The following is a 24,560-nucleotide window of genomic DNA, read 5'->3' as shown; positions in this document are numbered from 1 at the left end:
GTAAAGGGCAAGAAAGCACTGGTTTATCAATGATTGTTTTATAAGTGAAATCAGTACTGAATATTTGTTTTGCTTTTAGTATCCAAAACGTTGTAAAGTGTACAAGAATTTTAAAAGCATATGATGCTACAAAACATATGATACTACATATAGCTAAGGCTTGCATTTTTCAAGTGTTACCTATATTTTCCCATAATTAGTTATAAACCTTGCCCTTGATGAGTCCTCTGGCACATGAACCAGCTGAACTTTTCAGCTATTTGTTGTCTCTACAGGGAGTTTAATAAAAATCCTGTGTAAAAGCCACTCAATTTCAGTTCAAATTCAGTTCAAATTCAGGGAATTTCAGTTTTACCTTTGACCCTAGCATTCCAGCAACGTCTCAACCAGGCTGAATACCTTTCTCCATAATTGCAGCATTACCAGTGCAGCTCTATACCCTTGTAATGATGTGAGACTCTTTCTTCTTTGCTTGTATCTCAGATCACCAAACTTTTCATAGAAAATTGAAAGGAACCACTGAACAGACCTACCTTGCCAAAACTGGGGGGCCTAAACGTGTAGCACCTCTGCAACTTCTATTTCACCACACAACAAGAAATGGCACACACTGTATCTTGATATACTCCCTGAAAGTATTTCTGATTTCTGGGGCTGTTTTTACATTCCATCTAATAGTTCTTGCACCCCTCTTGTGTCTCCCCCATACCATTGTGTGCCCATGAGTGCATGAATAACACTTTTCCACATGCTCTCTTAGTGAGACACATCAAAAATTTAAAACAGGATCTTAAGAACAGCCCTATCATGTTGGAATGAATTTTCCCAGCAATGCCCATTGCTAGGCAAAACTCTGAACTCCTTATCAATAGAGATATTGACAAAAATACAAGGCCAGGGTTCACCATTGTCTCCTCATCCTCTTAAGCAGAAATGCTTAGTGGTATAAAATTAAATTCCCTGTCACAAGTGTGACAAAACTGAACCTACTGTACCATTCTCTGCCTTGTGGTTTTGATTATTTGCTCAAAACTCTGGTGCCTTTTGCAAGGTTAAGAAGGTGCTGTGCCATGATACAATGGCAGCAATCACCATCATCCTGCTTAGTGGTTTGCCTGGAAATTGCTTGCAGTTTAAAAAAGCTTTCCTTTTAATTTAGTACATATGTGAAATAAATTATACTATGGACTGGTGCTGTCAAATATTTATTTAGTATCTCAGTACTTTAACTCACTTGCCAATCAGATAAAATTAGTTTTGAATTCTTTTGTACTGACATCATTTTCCTAACTTATAAATTCCCTCTCAGACAGAGAAGTAACAAATGTTTGCATTGGCCTGTTGTGAATAGCAGCGATGTTTAGGAATTTTAATGTACAGTTCAGTGTTTTCATAATGTCACTGTGAATCAGTGCTTAATTTTAGCTGGAGACAACTTTGTCCTTAAACAACTTTCTTCGTGTATTTTTCTATTTTCTAATTCAGCTTGAGTGTTAATGTTGGCTCCTTTCAGATAATTTGCATGGAGTTTCAAAGGCATAGGATTTCCCAAGACATTACTAAGCAGCAGCAGTGGCTGCAAAGCCAAGTGTATATTGCTGGATCAACAAGATTGGCTTCTAACAATCAAATTGAAAACACAATTGAAAATAACGACTAGTATTTTGAGAATAGTTTTAGTATGTGTGTTACAGTGCCAACATCTTTCTGCATAATCCTGCTGATTATCTCTCATATAAATTGCATATTAACTTGTGAACTTTATGAAAATAAGGTCTGCTCGATAATGTGTTGAAGTCAATGCAACTAGTTTTAAAACAGCTTTTCTTCTCTGATATTTTCTTCATACAGAATGTAAGTTTTTGTCCTATGTTTTAAACCTTTATTTGAAAAATTTGTACAGAATTAAGTTAACGACATACTATACAGAAGTAGCATCTTATTTGGATTAATTTTGTATTGCTAAAGGTTGTTCAAAATCCAAAAACTAAACACAGACAAAAAAATTAATCTAGTTGGTTTTGCTGAATTTGCTTGCTAAAATCTAGTAAATATTGAACACATAAGTACTCTGATAACACTGCATTCCTAGTGTGTATTTACCTTTTTTCTTTGTGTTTTGCATGACTGAGAATTTTATCACTGTCAGCTTTCAGTCAGAGGATAGAACATATTTGAATAAGCTTTGCATGGCCTACATTTAAAAAAAAAAAAAAAAAGGAAATCGTGCATGACATCATTGAGAACAATTCATTATGAAACTCCAGCTTTTCAGGTTTCTGGTTAGATTTTGTACCCCAGAGTTTTGCCTCTGTTGTTGCCTTACTTATGTCTACATCACTAGTGGGGGATCACCAGAGCAAATGGGTTCTTGGGACCGCTGGTGGGAAGTTTCTGAAGTCACCAGCGGTGAACAGTAGAAACACAGGGTGGTGAAAACATCTCTATCCCTTGTCTGCTTGGAGAGAAAGTCAGTCTCTCAGTATGTATGCTGACTGACAAAGGTAAAACTTGAAAGATTAGGTTAATTGGGAGCTAGTAAAAAAGTTACTTTCTTAAGTGTGTAATTTTTTAGAAAGTGGTATCACGTCAAGTCTGTAATTCTAGTAGTTATTTTACTTTTTATTGATCAAAAGTCCTAACTGTGATTTTATAAGGACTGCTTCTGTTTAACTGAGCCATATCAGCTGTGTACTAGCAGTTACAGTGGAAGCAGAAATTAGATATAACTTGGCTATGCACCCTAACCTGGTAATACAGTCCAGCTTCTGTGGGGCATTTACATCCACAGTCATATGTAACAGTCTGCTACAGGATTATCCAAGAACAGAGTGAGCTCAGGCTGAAGAAACCCCAAATAGTACTTTTGTACTCAGATTTTCTCAGTCATAACCCAGCATGTAGCTTTTTTTTTATTCACAATGTGTTCTGCACAATCATACCATAGAAAATATTGCTTCTACCATTTACAGTGAAGAAGGCCAAAAACAAAAGGGGCTGAGAAATTGTGGAGCTGAAACTGTGGTGTGTGGATGGACTGCCGAGCTTTTCTCTTTGTGGTTCATTGAAAAAAAACATTGAAGAACTGTAACATTGTAGGTTAAGCTACCAGCACTGTGAGGGAACTGGGTCTGCAAGTAGATATTTTCCTAACAAAGTGGTCTGCTGACTGAAAATCTGGAGAACCATCAGAGTTCAACTAATTGAGCCAGACAGCCTGTTAGACTGTCTTATAAAAACTGGATGTCTGGCTAGATAACTTTTGGCACTTTGAAGAATAGGGAGGCAGATTTATGAACTGGACAAATGAGCGTTTCAGTCAGGAATTTTTCTAATAGCTTGGCTCTATCTCTGAGAGACCCTTTGACTCTCAAAAAGGTGCTGCTTCAAAGGCCACTTTCTGCCAGCTTTTAAATGCACCATTCAGCCTTGGATATTACTGCAGATTTTAAGCACCTTATCTTCCTGTGCAGCTCAGGAAAGAAGTAGGGTAAGTTTAGAGCCTGCTTTATTCCCATTTACTCAGTAACATGAAAACTTAGAAAAGCTTCAGGAAGGAGACAGGTGTGCCTGCACATAGAGAAGGAGCAAGGTAGCATTAACATGCATGAAGAGCCTGGTGCACTTCTAGAAAGGTGAACCTGAATCTGTGGTCTCCTAGCACTGCTGAGGCTTTAGAGGCATTTGCCTTCCTCATGCCATGCATGCAGTCAGGGCAGGCACACACCTCTGCAGTGCACCCGTAAAAGCCTCGTGCTCGGTTCTGCTTGGACAGGAATTGCTGATCTCCTTCCATGGCTCGCTGTCAGCAATCGAGCCCCAGCTCGCCGTGTCCTGAGCTACACCGCCGATTAGCCTCCATATGCTCAACCCCAGCAGGCAGCCAGCAGCAGAGCTGCCAAGGTTTCTGCATTTGTTTCTGCCCTGACGGTGTCGCACGTCATTCCAATTCAGATCCATCAAACAATCCACCACAGAAACTGAAACACCGTGGGCAGAGGGATACACAAAATAAGAATTTCTTGGAAAAACCCCAGTCGCTATAATTGTAAATAGCTGTTTTTCTTCTTTGCATGCTATTTCCCTTATGGATTCCACAATTTCTGATTTCTGAGCTTTAGATCAACTCAGAGTGGAAGAGGTAAATTCATGCCTGGAAGTGATTGAAAAATAAGATAGCAGCTGCACAGGGAGACACATGTCGTGGGGTATTTCCAGTATGACCAGGGTGCCAGACTCTTTTCTACACAAACAGAAGGAAACAACTGAGAACTGGGAACTTCACCACAGGTTTGTAATTTTTCTGCTCCCTCACATAACAAAACAAAACAGAAAATACAAAGGTTCATGAGAGTTAAACACCTATCACTGGTCTGATATGGTCATGTTTGGAGAAGTTTTTTACATAAGCTAAGCTTACATAAACTGAGACTAAACTTACATTACTGAGACATCACTGAGGCTGTTAAAAGCAAAGTGAGCAACACCCCTCACACCCAAGGAGAAGATAGATGACGCTGTGGCTTAGCATGTTCCCTTTATTGTTCCTGGGAACCTGCGTGCAAATAATGCTGACCACCTGCCAGTGTTGTCATGTTGCCACTTTTTTTCACCATTATTTGGTCTTTGTGATCACAAGAGAACAGGTGGCCTGGGGAACCAGCCACAGAAATGAGGCAGAGGAGTACATTGTTTTCAGAGCCCATCCACACTTGGGAATTGAGAAAGGAGGAAGCACATTAGTCACAAAATTCCTCTATTCCTTATTTCAATCACCACTTCTTCTTTTCACTGATTTTCAGGGTACACTGCTGTTTTGAAGTCCTGCACTTAGATTTAAGGTAAGAATAGAAGAGGAAGCAAATATATGGGGAAAGCTGCGACTGATTTTTGGCAAATCCTCTGCTTGATCTGTGCTGCACTGTTGCCAGCTCTAAGTGTTCCAAAATCATACGTGATGAGGGTGGCTTAAAAATAATCAATTTGGAGTTCCTTTTTATTTGCCTTCTGGCTTAAAAATAATCAATTTGAGGTTCCTTTTATTTGCCTTTGGTTTCTTAGCCTTCAGGGTAAGCTCAGATAATGTTTTCTCAGAAACCATGTGTGCTAGAAAGCTGCTTTCTTTTTTTCATTTCTCAAGTCCAGCCTAGCCCTATGCTAAAGTTTCATGTACCAAATAACATAAGATGTGCAATAAGCTTACTTCAGGTGAAATCATTCATCTTGTTCACCTCATGTTTTGTTTTGTTTGCTGTAGTCTTGCGTAGAACAGAAGGAAAAAAAATAGACAATTAGTCTGAATAAAAACATGAGAACAGAGAGTTAGGGAAGGAGAGGCAGCCGCTTAAGGAAACATAAAAGAGAGAGGAGGGCAAGGGTGGAAACCATGATGAAGCGGGAGGATGGAAATATTCGCCATGGGAAAGATTTAGAAGGAGAAAGAAAAGCTAACAAAGAGCAAAGATAATTCTGCCTATACCTGTCCTTTAGTATGTCAGCGGCTTTGGAGCTCTGGAATCTATCAGGGCTATAAATAGCTATGTGTCTGTAACTAATTATTTGAAGTTGTGCCAATATTTAACCAAGAATTAGCTCTGCCAAAGCAAATGGGCAGCAGCAGATGAACCTTCGGAGACCAGTTATTTTCAAACTTCTAAATGCTGCACACTCATGTAGTTCTGTATTTATATGTCTTCCACAGGGCCAAATTAATCTGAAATTCAGAGATCATTAGAGAGTTGGGTTGGAGGGACACTCTTAAAATTCTTAGGTCTGAAATTAAATCTGCAAAATTTGGTTTTGTTAGCAGGTATGTAACTCTGGTGAGGGCTATCACAGTCTGATTTTTGATAGCCTCAGTATACGTGATACATGTCTTGCAAATAATTTGAAGGAACAATTCAGCAAAACACAGAAGTCTGCCTATTTCTTCAAAGTATTTCTTCTCTATTTTCGAATTTCTTCTTTTACTCCTCTGAATATCTTTGCTATTGTGTCTCCTGTAGCATTCTTATCCCTTTCATGTGATGTTGAATTGTCTTTCCATTGCTCTAACTCTTTTATGTTTATCTCTCTGCCCCAAAAATCAGAGACGTCCTACTTAATATACATTGAACTGCCTCCCATCTTCTTTTAAATACGTCAGTGAGTTTGCAAGATTTCTGTAAAATGAGCCATAACATATTCTCTTTGCAACCATCTACTCTTACAACTTGTGAAATAGATGTGTCACGTTTAGTACCTGCTTAGCCACTCCACATATCCTATGTCCCTACAGACTGAAGAGTAATTAACGTGTTATCTAGTTAGGGAGGTTGGATTTAGCTTTGTTGAAGTTGGTGAGACAAATTTAATCTTGGTAAATGTCAGAATTTTTTCCCCTCCCCAGATTTCAAATGCAAAGCCAAAATTAGAATAAGGCTCCTTGTATACAATCTACCTGGAAGGAAGTGTTCTCACTGAATGATCAATATATAACCAGAGAAACATTGACTCTGTGACTTAGATGAGAAGCTAAGATGGATACTGTGATACAACTTCAACCAGTAAAAGGCTGAAACAGAAAAAACTTGAATTGTCATTAACTTCTCTCTATTACAAAGAGAGAAGTATTACACAAAGAGAGATCTATTACACGAAGGCACAGAATATTTGTACTTGGCACTCACATGGAAAGCTCTCTCTCATCTCTCCTCCCTTAAGTCTGCTTGGCTTAGTAGTAAGTACTGGTTGTGCTCTGCAAAGACAACAAATAGACTGAAAGAGACAGAAAAAGATCAGGCATATAAAAAGAAAAGGTGGATTGATAAATATGCTGTGACTAAAGACAAAACATGATTGAGACAGGACTTATTTCAGGCATTGTGTGTTGGTCAAGAATTTGTTGCTGATTTAAAACTGACTGTAAGTAAAGTAACTTGGTCAGCAATACTTCAGTTACAGAAAGTAGTTAATATTTATTATATTTATTAAATATAAATATTTATTATATATTTATTAAATACTGGTTTATTTATCAAAATATTCAATTTATTTATTTATTAAATAGCTTGTTATTTAACCTTCCTATCCCATAGACTGGGTTTTTTTTTTTGCGAATTTTGAACTTTAACTTAATTTGATTTTTTAGAGCATCATTTTCATACATTTAATGAAACATATCACATGCTCATGAGGCACACAGAAAAAATACAAAAGTTCTCCAAGCCTTAGTCACATATGTAATTTTGGTGGTATCAGCATATGATGAAGTCTGCAACATCAGATCCATGCCTGGATGTCACCTATTGTGAGGTCCTAAGCTGCAACAATAAAGAACCAAGGAAAATATTCCTCCTTTTTTCTCTCCCTCCCTCCCTCCTTCTCCTACACCCACACGAACGCACCCACCCAGACTTGTGGGTGTGCGTGCATGCATGCACGTACACACAAAAAGCTTCTGTTTCAACTCCCTTCTCCCAGCTTCTTTGGACAATTACAAATTGCAGATGTTCCAAACTTCAGGGCAGGGTTCAGTTTTGTTTGCAAATGAAATATATGATTAATATGTTAAAAAAAATTACTCATCTTCTCAATAGGGATATTCAACCCTTGAACTGGCCTAGGAATATAGAGTTATTACAAATTTCCTTCTACTTATGGAATTAAAATTATCAATTCTTTGAAGACACACAGTGTTGATTTTTCTTCTTTTTTTTTTTTTTTAAACTAAATGAGGGATAATACATCCTTTTCTTTTTCTAAATAAATATTTTTTTTAATCAAAAATATCCTGGCTACTTCCACTGTTAAAGAGCATGTTTTGGTGTCCATTTAAATGTAATGTAACAACATATTTATATTTTCAGGGTTTTTTTAGCTAATAATAATCCACTACTATTTTTGTAGTGGGTAATAAAAATCAATGGCTGCAATATTATTAGCCTGTCATTTGTGGGCACACCTATTACAGTTTCTTACATTATTAAACTCAAACCCATTTGCAAGAACTGACCAGCTCAAGGGGCTGACTATAACTCATACATTCTTAAGACCATATTTTGGTACACAAACCATGTTACTGCCCAGCCCCCATCACCATTAGGGGGTTGTGGGGTTTGCCTTAACAGTCGTTCAATTGTTAGTCAGCTCCTGATGACTGGACTTACTGCAAGGATGGAAGTGTAGTGAACCTTAGGTGTTTTGGATGGTATTTGGCAGGTAGTGTGAATGTGGTTTGAATGCTGTGCATCCATTTTCCTTACACAAACTGAAGGGTGCTTTGAAAGGGAGAAGATGAAAGGTGATGCTCCCAAAGTGAGCCCTAACTACTGTAAAACTGATGGCAGGTAGGTCTGCTGATACAAGTTGCTCGGGTGTTTGACACACACTCCCACACCTACGCATTCCATCAGAAGAGCTGAGTGTCACCATGAGACTCAAAAGCTGAAATGTTGGAGGAAAGACGAAAAAAGAGGCAGGAGAAGAGATTGAGAGAAACTTGATACACATATTTTTTGAAAATATGGAGGTGGGGGAATTGAGAAAACAGAAACTGGACTTCCATAGCCTAAGAGCAAAAAAGCTTGATGATTTTCCTCCTATCCTCTTCTCTATGCTTCAATTCTCCAGACTCCCACAGTAGATTGACAACATCTACATCTGCATGAGCTTTTCTAATCTACTTTCTGTTATACTAATTCTTCCAATGATCTTTACATATTACTCAGAAGCCTTATACTCCCAAGTGCTCAGTTCCATGCTTCTCAAGCATATATATTCCTGTATATATTGCAAAGATCATGGAGAGGTGTGAAAGAGGTCTGACCTGAAAGCATGCTGTGTGGAAAAAGGGAAGATGGGGACTGTGGAAAGTTATTTTCTTCCCAAGTACAAATGAGCAGCTATGACAAGAAACACTCAAAGCCTCTTCAGCATTTCTCATTTTCCTATTCTTTTTTGAATCAAAATCAAATCAAAAATTGTTGTGACCTTAGTAATGGCATGCTTGGCTTGTGCAAGGAGGAAAGGCATTTCATATTTTGATATCAAAAGCCTTGCTTTCAGTTCTCTGTACTCAGTTCTGCTGAGTTAGTAAACATGATGTCTTTATCCTAACTGCTACAGCATGTTTCAGCAATGTCATTTTCCCCAAGTGGAATTAGGAAAACACAGCACTTTAGAATCTGCATAAAACTCTACTTAAAAAGTAGATACTTTTAATACTACTGGCGTAGCGCAAAGCATTATCACAAGTTCTTGCACAAGGTTTGCAAAGTGTCCAGACCAAAACTCACTTACATTTCATGACTACACCATGGCTGGTTACTGTGACAGTCTGCCATAAAAACCTTCTGCTTCAGCAGAGCCCTGTACTCCCTTTGGCTCAGCTGCTCCTTTCACAGGGGCCTTTAATTGCAAGCACTGAGGTGAAGAACTTTCTCAGCTGCCTTTTCTCAACACAGCCCTTGGTCACACCCCCAGCAGCCAGAACCTGTGGGGTGGATCAGAGCCACAGGTTGAGCCACTTAAATGTGCAATAAATAGATTTTAGTTGAACCGGTTGGTGCTATAAAATGCTGGGTTTTAGGCAGGCTGTGTTTAAAAGGTTTGCTGTTTAAATTATTAGAAATAGACTGGTGACCCACTCCCAGGAGGCATAAAAAATGTCAAGTCAGTTTAGTCAACTTGTAAGTTTTTGGCAGTTTAGCGTTTGACCAGTCAAATTTTGAACACCAGCCATGGCTCTGACACAACACCCTGTGTCATACACAGCACTAGAGGGCAGAACTAACACCTGAGGAGAAATTAGGGTGCCTTAAGGTCTAGGGAACATACCTTAGAGTGCAGTCAAATTAACTCCTAGGAAATAGCTGGAGAAGGAAGCTGAGACACAAAAGTCAAATATTAGGTGACTGGTAAAATAAATGACAAATTAATTGCTATGCTGGAAGCATGACAAACACTACAACCATGGGTTTATATATTCCCCACAGCTGTTTGGGAGCATTTGCAGCTCTGAAGGACTCCTCCTTCTTTGCAAGGATCTGTTTGCCAATGGAAGGACTGGACATGTCCCTTTGAAAACCAAAGCAGAGATGCTGGAGCACAATTCTACAAGGGGAAAGAAACTCCGTGCTATGTGCGTGTGTGCCAGGGAGGGGGCAACTTTTCTGGGCCAAAGTCCTCCTGCCACTGGCCCTGTAGTATTCCTGGATCTCTGTGCAGTGTGGCTCACAGGTGGTTGGAGGCACTTGAAGTGGGGGTGGATGGAGACAGCATGAGGTTCTATGAGAAATACTGAAGGTCAGCTCTTGTGTGGTGGTCCCTGTTAGCCCTGTGTGTGCAGGTACAGCTGTTGGTAGCCTGCTTTGGAGGAGACTCACAGCATCAGTGAGACCTCAGGAAGCATCAGTGACACCTGTCTTTCTGTCTTTTATCTGGTTGTTGGCCTGGGACTGTGAGATGAGCCACATTCCATACTTGCTCATGCCATGCCACATACCCACAGTGTGAGGCATTCAGCACCTATAGACTGGGTAGATGCAGGCAGCCTCGAATTTAATTGCTCTCTCTCATCTAACTGCAGATCATGGCTGGTGAAGGTTGGAGAGTGTGAGAAACTGGATGAAATAGTGAAACGAGAGTGTTTTCTCTGCAGGCTCAACACAGAATTCTAGGCAAGATTCTTACCCACCTAGAGTTCTACAGATGCCCACAGAGAACAAAGATAAACCATCTGAGTAAAATTGCATCATTTTCTACACTGCTACATAACTTTCACCCATTAAAATGCTGCAAGGCTTTAAAAAAAGAAGAAAGTAGAAGTTACTACACTCCCCCAGCCAAATAACACCAACGAAAAGCAGCCAAAATTTGGTTTACCTCTGTTTGTCAGAAAAAAAAAAAAATTGAAGTAATTTTGTATCTCACTAATATTACAGCTGGTGATTTATGACCAGGTATCTTCGTTCTTTTCTTGAGACTGCTCAGTCTCCAAGAGATGAAGTGTGATTTTTACAGTTTACATGGCAATAATTCACATGAGGGTCATGGCCTGTCACATGACAACGCCTGACCCCACATAGCATGATATGAGTGTAAGAATCACACTCTTTCTTAGGGTCAGCAGCTCCATGACACAGACCCCTGTGTTCAACCCACCACCCACAAAGTGGGGGAAATATGTTGTTTTTCTTTTTTAAAATTTTTCTTTTTTTTTGCCAGCTCCCTGAATTACTTTCAGGTAGTTCTGCACATTTCTACTTTTTCATTTAATTAGGTGCAAACACTCTGTATAAATAAAATAAAAAGTTCCCTGCAGCTAGTAGACTGTTGCAGACTGCCAGACACTGAAAAATGTTTGTCTGTGTTGCCATTGCCTAATAATTCACATTTTATAAACAAAGAAATCTTTCTCTCCTGCTTTTTTCTCTCACGTTTCCAGTTAGCTTTTAGGGGTTAGAAGCTTGGATACAGCTGCAGAATAAGTTTGGATCCCAGTATACAGTAGGTGTACTATCCATGACAAACAATAGGTGTACAGTACTACCAAGGTTCCCTGCCTGCCTCTCAGTCACACAGACTCCATATCCTTTAGGAGATGTCATTGATGTGCTTATATGTAAATTAGGTACTTCAGGTCCTTTTACATGGTCCTTGGGAAGTCAAGCCATAATTCTTTATGTCCTTTTTCTAGCAGGGGCACAAGGCATAGACTTTCCCCATTATAATGATATGATACTATGAAAATATCTATAGAGAACTTATGTTGATTTATTAAGAGCATATCAGAATGGTGTGTAATGTTGGTTATCTCTGTTTTGATGTGAAGTGGGAGAGTCTGGAGAGGCTGTGCAAGCTTACAAGTTGATGTGCTTCTAAGCTACAGAACCCAAATCCTCTTGGTTTCCACAGTCCCCCAGTATCTACAGAGAGACATTGTCAACATGTCTGGCTCATAGGAAACCAGTTATTTGGTTGCATTTATATATAGATCAACTGGTATCTGAGAGTTTGGAAATGGTAACTCATACCTGGGCATGGATCACCGCGAATAGTTACTGTTTTCCTCTAGTGCTGTAATTCTGTGTAGATGCTGCAGCCCAGTCTAGGTCACTGAGCAAGCTGTATGCCTCAGTTTTTCCTGCATTTAGGTCCTTTCTATTTCAGCTCAAGACACGACTTCAGAACTTCCAAACTGTATTATAAATTCTAATAATCATGCTGGTTAGAGCACTTTAGTCACCACCTTGCTCATATATTAATCTGCAATGTTTTCTTAAAAATAAAGTAGTGAAAATTTAGGATGATAAGTAAAGCTAAAGCCTATATCCCATTTAAATTCAGTTCTTCAAGTTAAATTATGCTGACTGCCAGCATCTGAAGCTATTGCCTTATGCAGACAATCAGGTTTAACAGAAGCTCATGCTTTAGTGAAGGAAGAGGTACCTTTTTCTGAACAGAAACTTTATTTCTATTGTGCTTTATTCTGATATGAAAAGTGACCATTCTTATGACTTTCCAGCATTCTTCAAAGACCAGTTTCTTAGCCAGCTAGAGAACTTTAACAAATCTCCCAACATCTGCTCAGCTTGTCTTGAAACAGCAAATGTTTCGGAGTGTCTACTTGCTCGAGACCTCAGGACCCTAATCTTTATTTTGCAAAGGCTCAAGATCATGTGTTAGAATTTGCAGAACTGGAGCAATGTAAATTTTCTGTGGCAGAAAGTAAATATTCCTAGTAGTAGATATGAAGAGACCAAATGCAATAATATCTAATATGTAAATACATATGTTGCTGTTTGCAAATGTGTCACTTTTATTTCTTTTAGGTATTTTATTTAATCTTAAAAATCCACTCCAACTTGAATGACATATTCCAGACATAAATGTGCACAGATCCTACTCAAGTTGTAGGTGTTCAAATCTTTGTTGTGTGCTTCACCTCACACAAGTGTCTTGTGTGTGTGCATTCATATGTGTATGTACATGCTATATAACCCAGTGCCTTCCTGTGTCTTACTCACTGCATAAAAGTTTTCACACAATGAAGCACTGTTTTAAAAAATATCCCCATTGGCACCTTCACTGCTCCCAAGGCAGGCACGATCTATCAGTGGTGTAAAGCTGCAGGCACAATTAATCTTTTGTAATCTGTCATAATACATTGTATTTTATACACTGAATAGTCTGACTGATGCGTTACTTTAATGCCATGAATGCCAGAGGTTCTGAGCAAAATATTATATCTGTTTCTAAGTATCTTAACTTCCAGATCTCATTTTGAGACTTTGGTTCCAAGAAGGATTTGATTCTAAAAGCAGGATTTTTTTTTGATTATTGTTGATTTCAATGCAAAACTGTGCATATCTTTTAAGTATAAAACCTACTCTGCTGAGCTTTATAAAAATCTTCCAAAATACACTAAGACCAGGAATTTTTTGCTGATAGAAATATAAGACTGGAAGGACAAATGTTTGGCAGTGAAATACTTACCTTCCAGGAATTAATAACTGGTAAATATCCTTACCTTTCCACACTTTACAGACTTACTTTACAGTTGAGATTGGATGGCAGGAAGAAGCCAGGTCATTCTATGAACTGCTCATGCCTTCAAAAAGGAATGGATCTTGTGGTCTTGTGGTAATTCTTTAAAATCAGTAAGATGTTCTACTCAAGAATACAAGCTGAGATTTTCCAAGACAGGAGCCAGAGTGGCAACACGCCTTTACATATATCAACACAAGGAAATGAGCCAATTATAGCAAAACTAACCCAACAGACCTTCGGAATTTTAGATGGAAATCCGGAAGATACTGCCCTTTCCTCCTCCTGCTTTGACCAAACTCATGAGGACAGCATGATATGATGGCCAATAAAGTCATCATCCCTATGACAAGTGTCAGGGAAACCTGGAGCAATTGCTGTGGTCATGTTAGGTCCCTGTTAAAGTCTGTCAGTCTTGCTGTAATTACTTACTCAGTTTCATGGAATCTCTTTGCTGTCTCACTAGAAGTGTCCACCGCTTTTTAAAATAGGGGTAGAACTATTGGTGTATCAGAGGATTAAAACTGCGTTTATGCCATTAGCTAATTGCTAATTAGCTACATTGCTAGTAAAAGAAACATAAACTCAAGGCATATTACAATTTTCTGTTTCCCTTTCTGTCATTTTTGTATGTTCATTCCTGTTATACAGAGCATGGAGTTTCTGTTGAAATTAAATGCACTTTTGTAGTTTTGTTATGCCAACTATCCTATGTTGAGGATGAAGTGAGAAAGAAACTTCACATCCTACTAATTTTGGAGGCAATCCTTACGAGTAAGGCTGGCAAGACAATACAAAAAAAAAAAAACCAAACCTGCTGCCCTTCCCATTCTCCGAATAAACAGAAAATTCGAAGCTACCTAAAAGCTATTGGCAAGTTTTCAGCATGTGCATTCATATGCCTGCTATGGCTATACAGAAGAGGAAGAAGGCAACAATTCTTTTAAAGTCAGCAGGATGGGAGCATCATCTTCCCAAATGTAGGTATTTTAAAAACTTCTACTGCTGTGGTGTTGCTTGCTTCCTTGAATTTCTTATGCAGGGGTTCCTGAGCTTGTGAGATTTTTGTGAGACTGAAACCAACACTGCACAAGTCTGTCATTCTCAGTTTGTCATTCAGACCATGCCTGTAGCTGCCTACCAGCACATTGTCTTGTAGGACACCAGGGCTTCTGGCAGAGAGAAGGGTCATCTCCTTCTTCCTGCTCCTGGATCATAGTTTCTTGCCAGACTGAACATTTCAGCCCAGCTTCAAATTTCTAAGGGAAAAAATTTTAAGAAGCTGAAATAAAAGCAAAATAGGATGGGAATATGAAAACAACATTTCTGAGCCCTGCAGAGTTCCAACAGCAACACAAAACTATTCCGTTTATATATTTAGCTAAATAAATCCTGGCATCACCATTAGTACGTTTCCTTTCATTGTGGGGGTTTCTTTTGACTCGTGTTGGGACAAATATAAGACAAATGAGAATGAGGGACAGATGTCAGTTCTGTAAGTGCTAGTGGGAACTGGAAACTCCCTTCATCAGCTGCTTTCAGTGTTTAACCTGACCAAGACCATTCATCTGGACCAGGAGTGCTGACAGAGACCCGCTGATGGATCCCCACTTCAGCCTTCAGTTCCTCATGCCCATGCTGAAGCTGGAATCTGAAACAGCAGGATTAATCCATCCCAGTGCTGCTCTTCGGGAAGGCTTGGTCGCCGGGGTCCCGTGCCTTTTTGGCGCTTCTCAGCCCTCACCTGAGCACCATCACTCTTGCTGCGGCAGCCACTGACCTCAGAAGGCACGGCTGCCTGATTCTGTGCTGTGGAGAGGAAAACGCTCCTCACGCCTGCACCCACATCCCTCTGGAGATGCACAGCTGAGCCCACAAACTCACCGTGTACCAGCACCAGCTATGTAGCTGCCCTTCTCCTCTCACACAGGGATTACTGCTGCTCGTCGCTTATCCTTTCCCCCCTTCTCTCTCCCTCCTGGCTTTTGCATTTCTTCCACCGTGATCCATTAGGTATTTACCGGCAGGATAATGTGACTTTTCACACCGGTTCTCTGTGTGCTCTGCCCTGCAGACCGGGCTGGATAAAGCCTCTCCCCAGCCCCAGCTGGCTGGACATCTCCCCCCACCTTCCCCTCCCCTTCACACTAGCCAAGCCAAGGATTCCTCTCTCCCTCCCTCCTTCTTTTTCCACCCCTCCCGCCTTCAGTGCAAACCCAAGACGCAGGATCCTGCCGAAGGAAAGCGCTCCTTGAAATCATCACCGCAGACCCCGCTGCGAAAGTGCAGAGGAGGAGAGAGAAAAAGCCTCGGCAGCCAACATCCTGCAGCTGAGGGCTGTGCAAGCAGGGCAATGGCTCCAGGCTCTCAGAGATTCTCTCTCACCTTTCTCCAGGGCGTGGGATCTGTCTTCTTCATACTTCAGATCATCTCTGTTAAGGCTGATGGTGAGTCTCCCATTCAGTTTGGGCTGGGTTACTATGGCTGGAGTGAGAGCTGTATGTTGAAATATGTTACTGCAAAAAACCAAAAAAAAATAGAAAAGAAAAATCCCAAACTTTTTTTCCTCTTTTTCTTTTTTTTTTTTTTTTTTTTTTTTAATAAGAAGCTTAAATACACGCCCCAGTTTGCATTAGGAAACTTCTGATTCAGAGCTTTTTGAGACTTTGCAAATATCCTGGGGTTAAGCAGAGAAAGGAAGTAAGATCCCAGAAGGCTAAGATTATTTTATTACAACAAAATGACAGGATAGTGAACTTTTCCAGAGGAAATAAGAAAAATGAAACAAAGCCAGAACACAACTAAGAAGACTCAGCTATATTTTAGGAGACCTCCTATAATTCAAAGTACCTTTTCTCCAAAGAACTTTCCCATCTCCCCACTTCAGATGTGTCACTTTACACAGGCAAGTACTTGAGGAAGGGAATCCAAGAAGTGAAGAACTTTGATAACCTCTTCTGTTCAGTGCCACACACACTGAAAATGACTGCTCACCTTTCTGCACATGAGCTTCGTCTGCGCTTCACTGCTGAGGGATGCGATCAGGACACGGATTTGGCTGAAGCACCAGCTACCAGTTACTCTGAAATGGGACTTTTTACTCTCTGATGGTGATCCTGAATAGCTGCATCCCTTGAAAGTTTCCATTAGCCTGATGCCCTTTTAATGATTCAGCTTGTGATAATGATGACCAATTTGTCTAAACCCAAACACAACTGACTTTTGAAACAACTGTGTCTTTTCCTGGGACAGCAATGCTGAATGGTCACATTTTTCCACTTTCACAGCTGCGAAAGATTTATGCTCAATCTCAGGACTTTTTTATTTCAATATCCTAATCCTTTACCATTGATGTTTGCTGCATTATTTCAGAGAATAGACCTTTAATATTATAGGGCAATAAAAATCTCTTCTTGTTTGTTCTGAGTATTTTTCTTGTTTAACTTAAATTTTGTTTCAGTTGATGACAAAGAATGGCAAAGAAATGGGAGAAAATTAATCTTGCCTGTATGTCTCTTCTGCTCCAAATAGAATGCATAAATATATACCATTTATACAACAGAACCCTGTCATGTAAAGTTTAAGAGAGTTACATTTCATTAAGCATAAAGAAAAAGAAATGCGTCTGAAAACTGCATTATGTTGCAGTAGGCAAAACTGTGGCTCTGTTTTTAGGATGTACTCCTTCCCTAGCAAAATGCCTTTGAAATGAAAAGTGGTGGGAAAAGCATATCCATGAAAAAGGTTTCTTCACAGAACCTAAGGACGCAGTGCAGGAATAATAATTTCCCTTGCTGAGAATTCTTCACCTGAAGATCCCCTTGGTTTTTCAGGAGCGCATTCCAATTTTTATTATTACCATGAAATTAACTATACTAAATTCTTGATTCCTAAACAGGCATCTTCTAAGAGAAAGGAAAAAAAAATGTTGGAGATCATTTTAAAGCAGAGGTCATGAAAGACTTTGTCATTCAACAGTTTGTCAAATTTACTTCACATGAGGTAAAATATTTATAGAATGAAAGGGCAGAATATCTGAAGTACTTTACAGTTGTCAAGCATTATTATAATACTGTGGTTTACAGTTTTATTTAAATTCTAAGTAACATTGTGAAAGATGTATGTCTGTTACTTACTTGATCTTCAGTGAGTTCTCCTAATATTAATATTCAAGGAAACTACTATAACACTGCCCTAGAAGCCATCTAGGTTAAAGCAGAAGAAAACACAGTATGTCAGCTTTAAAATTTACCGCTATGGATTTAAGGATATCTGAGAGTATAAAACAGGATTAATACTTTCTTTTATATCAGATTCTGGCCTGGTCCAGTCAGAAAACACCTTTTCATTTTTTTAAGGTGTGTGTGAAAAAAAATTGCGCTAGTCTCTAATACATGTAAATGTCACTTAAGTGTCAATGGACCATTCTGAATGACACATACGTGTTTGTGTATTTGTTATTTTTAACTGAAGGTATCTGACTGTTCTGCAAACTGCTAAAGGGATTTTGAATATGTCTTGTAAAAAACCTGTGAAATTCAGACTGGCCCCTGTTGCAGTCAAACCTCTGAAACTGGTTGCAATATATTTCCCTAAGGAAGACTTTCACTTTATTATCTCACACAAAAATAATGATAGAGAGTAGGCAATAAAACTAATGGCTGTCGAGGTCTGGTGAAGGTGTAAAGCTTCAGAGCTTAATTGATCTCTTTTGACCATTATTTACCATGGCACATTACTGTAGCACAAGTAGTCTGCAGAAATAACCAGGCAAATGCAGAAATAAAATATAGCTTTGTTTTGCTTTGCAGCCTTTTTTCCCAACTGAAATGTGCTTGCTCAAAGCTGTTCAGGTCCAGGTCAGAAGGACAGAAGGCTCCCCAAGGGCTTGTTCATGCTCTGAGGTACCACAGTGTCCACTGCCAGTGCAGTTACTGGGGAATAATATGTGTTATTGTGGCAGTTCTCTATTGTATCAGTGCAAATTCAGGGGGTTTAAATTGTTTTCCATTTGCACTGGAATTGGAGAACAAGGATGCGACTTCCTGAATCCTCCACAGGAGTTGCCTCCACTTTTTTTGCCTCCCTCTTTTGCCTTTTCAAGGCTCCTAAAATATCCACAGGTAAACCATAGTTTGCTGCAGAGTACTTGCTCTGAGACAGAGCATGTCAGGAGAGGGTGATGGCGATTCATTTATTGAGATGCTCCTGAAATTAAAAATGTGCTAATTTCAAAGCTTTACTAATTGTGCCAAACTGGAGCTGGCCTGTTGGCTAAATTTGGATTACATTAGACCCTATTGGTCAAGCCAGTCATCAGCAATGACCATGTACAGTGACTGCACAGGTTGCAAGTGAAAGGATCCAGAGTCCAGGAAGCTGGGCACAAATAGGTGAGGATCTGAGACACGTGTCTCTAACTAGAAACCGATGGCATCCAAAGTAGGAAAACCCCCCCTACTAGAGTATTAAATTTGGCTTGTTTTGCATCCTTTTTTTAAGTAAAGGAAAAAAAATGTATGTTTTTTTCTCTTCTCTCTCTAGACTCTCACATTTCAGTAGCAGATGTCTACACATTTCATTCTCCTGCTCGCAAAGGAACACACATTCTTGCGTAAACAATTCCAGCTATTTGATCCTAAAGTGTCCAGTAAAATCAAAATTTAGGCTCAAGCTGGGTTTAGCTGATGGGGAACCCAAAGGTGACACCTCGATTTTGCTATTTTTCTGATGATGTAATATTTTTTGAATTGAATAAACATCATTCAGTGTTGTTTCTCACAGAAATAAACTCCACATTTGTGAACACTAGGTATAACTGGTAATTAGCCAAATCTCTGTAGAGTTAGTGGATCTTCTACCTTTACACTTACAATCAAGTTACATTGTTACACACATCCATAGAAATGAAAATTAAATTTCTCTTGAAATTTCCTTCTTTTCCTCTGCTCTCTTTTACCTCAATTTGAAATTATTAACATTCAAGTAAAAATGTATTTGACTCCACAATTACACATCTTTCACCAAACTTGTTTTGTTGAAACTGATTTATTTTTATTATTTGAAATAGGAAGTGTGATGTCATGAGATCAGCACACTGGGTATGCCTTTTAAAGTGCTTTCATTATATATTTTTTTAAGGCACGTTCTTGCTTTAAAGCATATTTGACTATGCAATTTTTTGTTCCTTCTTCAAGCATAATGCAAATCCTGATGAAGACATGGAGAAATTTGAACTCATTTCAGTGGGCTTTGAGCTATGCACCTCAGAAGAACTTCTCATTGTATCTGTTACTGCAAAAGAATAAATCAGCCAAACTCTTTTCTTGATAACCAATAGAATTCTGTTAAACCCACCGATCTTCCTTAAAATAGGAAGAAACAGCTTTTGGACTGGTTTTATTTTTGAAGAACTCCTTTTATGCACTTCCATATATCTGGTTGTAGATGTCTGTTAAGTCTTTAAAGCTTTATGAGGATCAGTTGTTAGAAGCTGAGTTTAGCAAAATTTGGAGTTTGAAATAAGGTGGAGTAAGAGTAATGAACCATTGGAACAGTTTACTCTGAAGTGTGCTGTAAATTCTCCATTACTTGGAGGCATTGAATGCATGTTGAAAAGACATGCTCTAGTTCAACCATGAATTTTTGGACTTGATGGTGGGATTACAAGGGGAAATCTACAGTCTAGTTAGGCAGGAATTGAACAAGGTGTTAATAATGATTCCTAGAAGCCCTGAGATCTATGTGTCTGTGGGTGTGTTTTCAATCAGAATACAGTGGGGTACTCTTAAGTAAAATCTATATTAATCTATTGCAAAAAATAACTAAAACATTATCAATATATCAAAATATAATCAATGTTCTGCAATAATAGTGAACAGATAATGGCAGAAGCTAGCAATCTAATAGAGGTTAGTTATTTTATAGGGAATCTTTTTTTTTCAAGCATGAATTTTTCATGTGAACTCTGAATCTCGCTGACAAGTAGCGGTTGGAAGAATGATGTCTTATTATTTATGCCTCATCATTGAAGTTAAAAGCTGCACCACTTGTTTCAAATGGGAATCTAAAAGAACCTTACTGTGACAAGGATCTTTTTCATTCTGAACCTGCTAGACTCAACGTGTTCAGTAAACATCCTGAGAAACACTACTTTGCGTGGATTTTTAGTTTGATCTTGAAATAAAAGGGACTTGCTTTGCTTAGAGAAGCTTCAGAAAAGTGTCTGGAGTTTTGGTAACAAATTTCTGCCCCTCCTGTGGAGGTGGAAGAGTTATGGGAAACAAATGTTACAGGGCAGAAATGAAGTGACAGAGTTGAGTTGAGACGGAGGCACCACGGCTGCTCAAAGGTACCACAACCAAAGGCATACTACGTCCCTCATGGAGACATCATCCTTCATCCTATGTCTTATGGAAATACAGAAGAGTCTCGTATTTAAAACACAATGACAACACATCTCTTGATACTGTCTCAGAGATTAGGCTGACTTCAACCACCCCAGTACAAAAAAATGACTACTATGTCATCAAGTATGCAAGACAATCCATTTTTAAGAAACATTTCATTACAAGTAGGACTGATAAAAATATTACAAATAATTACCCAGGACCCTTGGATTCCCTTAGACTGAAAATGATACCACTTTTGAGATTAAAAGCGATAAAAATTCAATACATCAATATCTTGCGTATGATAGCCATGATGCTGTAAGATGCAGAATTCAGTGTTGCAGTCTTCTTTGTTTAAGGGGATTTTCTGTTTTCACATGCTTTTGTTTTGTTCCTGTTACCATGCTAGCATGTCTCCTGCATTTTTTTCCTGTCAATGCCTCTCAGTAATGTGACACATCTCAGGATACTGAGGATCTAGCTATTCCATTGCATCTGATAAGTGAACTTTTCTTGCAATTATATTTTCTAAGTAAAAATTTGACAAAACCAGAGGGCACATTTTGAAAACTGGGCAGATATCCAAAGAGCTTCTAAAACTTCGAAGAAAGTCCATAGTTTGGTCTGGTACACAGGTTGGCCTTCATTACCCACTTCTAACCAAATTCTGGCTAACCAGAATTTCCTATAAAGCAGTTCGCTGTAACTTCCCAATCAGTAAGTCTTTCCTAGCTCACCTTATAATTCACTTGTTTATATAATTTGATCATCCCAGATACCTTTTCAAAGGACAGGACTCTGTTTTGACAGCATCTTCATAGGTCCTAGTAAAAAATTGGTGTATCTTAAGTACTAGCACACAACATAACAGTAGTCAAGGGAAGCAGTCTCAGCCTCTGTCTTGGATAGGCTAAATTCCTTTAAAAATGTAACTCTTGCTTACTGGTAGAACAACTAAATCATTAACTAATTACACCTAGATGGAACTCAAAGCTTGATGATTTTCCTTTCTTTAAGGCTTCTAACTGAAATACTAATAACCAGAAGATGAGGGTTATGCCATGTCAGAATAACATTCACGATTTAAGTTAGATGTTATGCAAATTTACCCTATAAATCTTTGATGATGCACCTCAATCCCGACAGTCAAATGGTGAAATATAGAATGTGGACAAGACTTCAGTTGGGACAAAGCCTTTTAAAGTATTACAATTAATCTGTTTTCCTTTAGGAGCTAAAGTTGTTTTGCAGCTTAAGAAGGGTTGTTCAAAACCATCATCTCTCTGTTTACACTGTCTCTCTCCCTAGGCCACACACGCTTCATTGTCTGTCGAGGCTTTGGATACAGGAGCTACATTAGTGCCATGTGCCTTATTTGAGACATGTTGTAAAGAATCCTGATGTTTGTGTACTCAGGGATGTAGAGGCTTGCTGCTTTCACTACTTTGTGTAGAGCCTCCAGTTCTAATTACAGTTAATGGTATTGATTACAGTGGAAAATCCAAAAATGATGCAATCTAATGGCTATCACACTGACCAGTGTTTCTGGTTGTATCCCTTGGTCAGCTACTGTTAAATGCCTTAGGAAAATCACTCTGGATACTCTGAATTTCTGTTCCTTCTCTTAGCTGCTTGTCCTGATTATTTAAATTGCCATTTTCCCAAGTCAGGATGACTTCTTGCTGTGCACATGTAGAATTCCCAGCAAAGTAGGAGTCTTTATTGGGATTAATCTGTCCTTTCTAGCCAATGTAAACACAAGTGACATGTTAACTTGAGAGAACTTCACATTTTTTGACGCAAGAACTGTGATTCATCCAGTGAGTTTAGTTGTGCACAGGTGAGAACAGAAAGGTGTCGGGGGCAGACCTACCCTGTATAAATTCCCTGTTTTTTTAGGATTAGAATCAGATTTACCAAATTGTTGAAACAGTATGTGGTGAGAGTGGCACTTGGTACAGAACCAGGCTGAATCAATCTGAAAGATTCCCAATGCTGCTCAACATGTCCTATGAGTGTGAAGCTGGCTACGTGGTGAACACCTGCTATAAGATGGAAGTCATGCATTCATACAACCATTATCACTAATCTACTCCGGAAATAAGACATAAATAAGTGTTTCCAGGCATTTACTGAACGAGAAGTGCTTAAAAATTTTCTTCCTGCAACTACAAGCAATCTCAGACTGTACCTTTGTAAGCTAGAATGTATTCTGAGGAATGTGATCATCAGAAAAAAAGATAGTTATGGTAACTTTAATGTCAGCTGCAAACTGTCTCATTGTTTATTTATTTTTCTGGAGCACCCAGCTAATATGTTTATTCCACAACCCAGTAACTTCTCAAGCTTCATTGCCAAAACCCTAATTGACCTGTTCCCAGTTGCCAAAACCTCTAACTTTCACCCTTTCAGCTTTCCCAGTATTAGATAAATTAAAGCAAAATAAACTGAACTGAAAATAAAAATATCACAACAAAATGTTATGCTAAATATGTTCTCATGCTCATTCAAAAAAAAAAAAAAAAATAAAAAGCCTTCCATTAATAAAAAAATCTGTCTGTCTTTCCAAAAAGACATGATAATGAAGCAGTCTATATTTAGACACAAGCTGTCATAGAATGACATAATTTTGATTTTAGGGAATAAGTATTAATCTATTTCTGACATGGAATACAGGGCTGCAATACTGGCTTTTAAGGCATGTGCTTACTTTATAGATGTAGTTGTTATAGAGTAACTGTAAAATGTTTAGCAGTGGATTTTTCTGGTGTTATTAGCCTACAGGAGGTGTTATTTGTGACTTTGACTTTATATGTGCACATGAGAGAGTATCACACTTTCTCTCCTCAGATCTCAAGCACAGACCTACAGAGGCAAGACAAAGCTTCTCTTCTAAGTTAGGAATGACTAATGGCTTAGCCATTCTTGTTTTTCTGGTAGTGGACAAAACTAAATTAAAAGATTAAAACTAAAAGAAAGCTAACACAAGGATATTTACAGTCTTGATTAAATTAGGCTTTCAAAAAAAAAAAAGGTGGGCCATTAAAATAAACTTAGTAAAAGCATGAAGGCTTTATTTGGTGATAATTTGCAATATTTCTGTTGAATATGTGTTGAGCACAATTCCATGATGGATGAATGTCCTTTCTTGGTGTTGCAGGGAAAGTGTTTGCACTTGAGTCCAAGAACAACTCTCAGGGTCTGGATTTAGCCGAAGCTGAGAAAGCTTGTGTTGACCTGAGTGCTCGCTTAGCAACTGCAGAAGAACTGAAAAGGGCTGTTCTGGACTGTTCTTTTGTTGGCTGCACCACAGGATGGCTCGCCAGCGGCTCTGCTGGGTAAGGACAACAGCATAACACTTTCTGGGAAGTATGAGTGATGGTTGTCAAGAAAGTTTTCCACCTTGACTAAGATTTGCTGAAAAACACAATTCAAGCACCATGACATAAAGCTAAATTTGCCACTTTCCCCCAAGAATTAGTTTATTACAGCTAATATTGCAGATATACAATTATTCATCAGTCTCACATTTCAATTTCACAGATTTGACACAATTTCCTCTCCTTTCCTGCTGAATTACATCATTGTGGCTCCTGTTCCCCTGGCCTCTCGTGGGGTGCTGAGCCCTAAAGAGCCCCACAG

The 24,560-nt window shown here is 38.9% G+C and overlaps 1 protein-coding gene across 1 annotated transcript in view; it reads left to right on the top strand.

Annotated features, from left to right (window-relative positions):
• The first annotated feature begins 15,740 nt into the window (after window positions 1-15,740).
• The window catches only part of SUSD5 (sushi domain containing 5), a 41,213-nt gene continuing 32,393 nt past the window's right edge, over window positions 15,741-24,560 (top strand). Inside the window, exons 1-2 of the mRNA XM_023919480.2 lie at window positions 15,741-15,974; window positions 24,079-24,256. Of these exons, the coding sequence (XP_023775248.2) occupies window positions 15,881-15,974; window positions 24,079-24,256 (272 nt within the window). The 5' untranslated portion in view covers window positions 15,741-15,880. The remainder of the gene's footprint in view (window positions 15,975-24,078; window positions 24,257-24,560) is intronic.

This window comes from Cyanistes caeruleus, chromosome 1, assembly GCF_971803275.1.
Source record: "Cyanistes caeruleus chromosome 1, bCyaCae1.hap1.1, whole genome shotgun sequence".
Classification (NCBI taxonomy): Eukaryota; Metazoa; Chordata; class Aves; order Passeriformes; family Paridae; genus Cyanistes; species Cyanistes caeruleus.
Note: the sequence above shows the minus strand (reverse complement) of the source record. Positions and strands in the feature narration are given on the sequence as shown.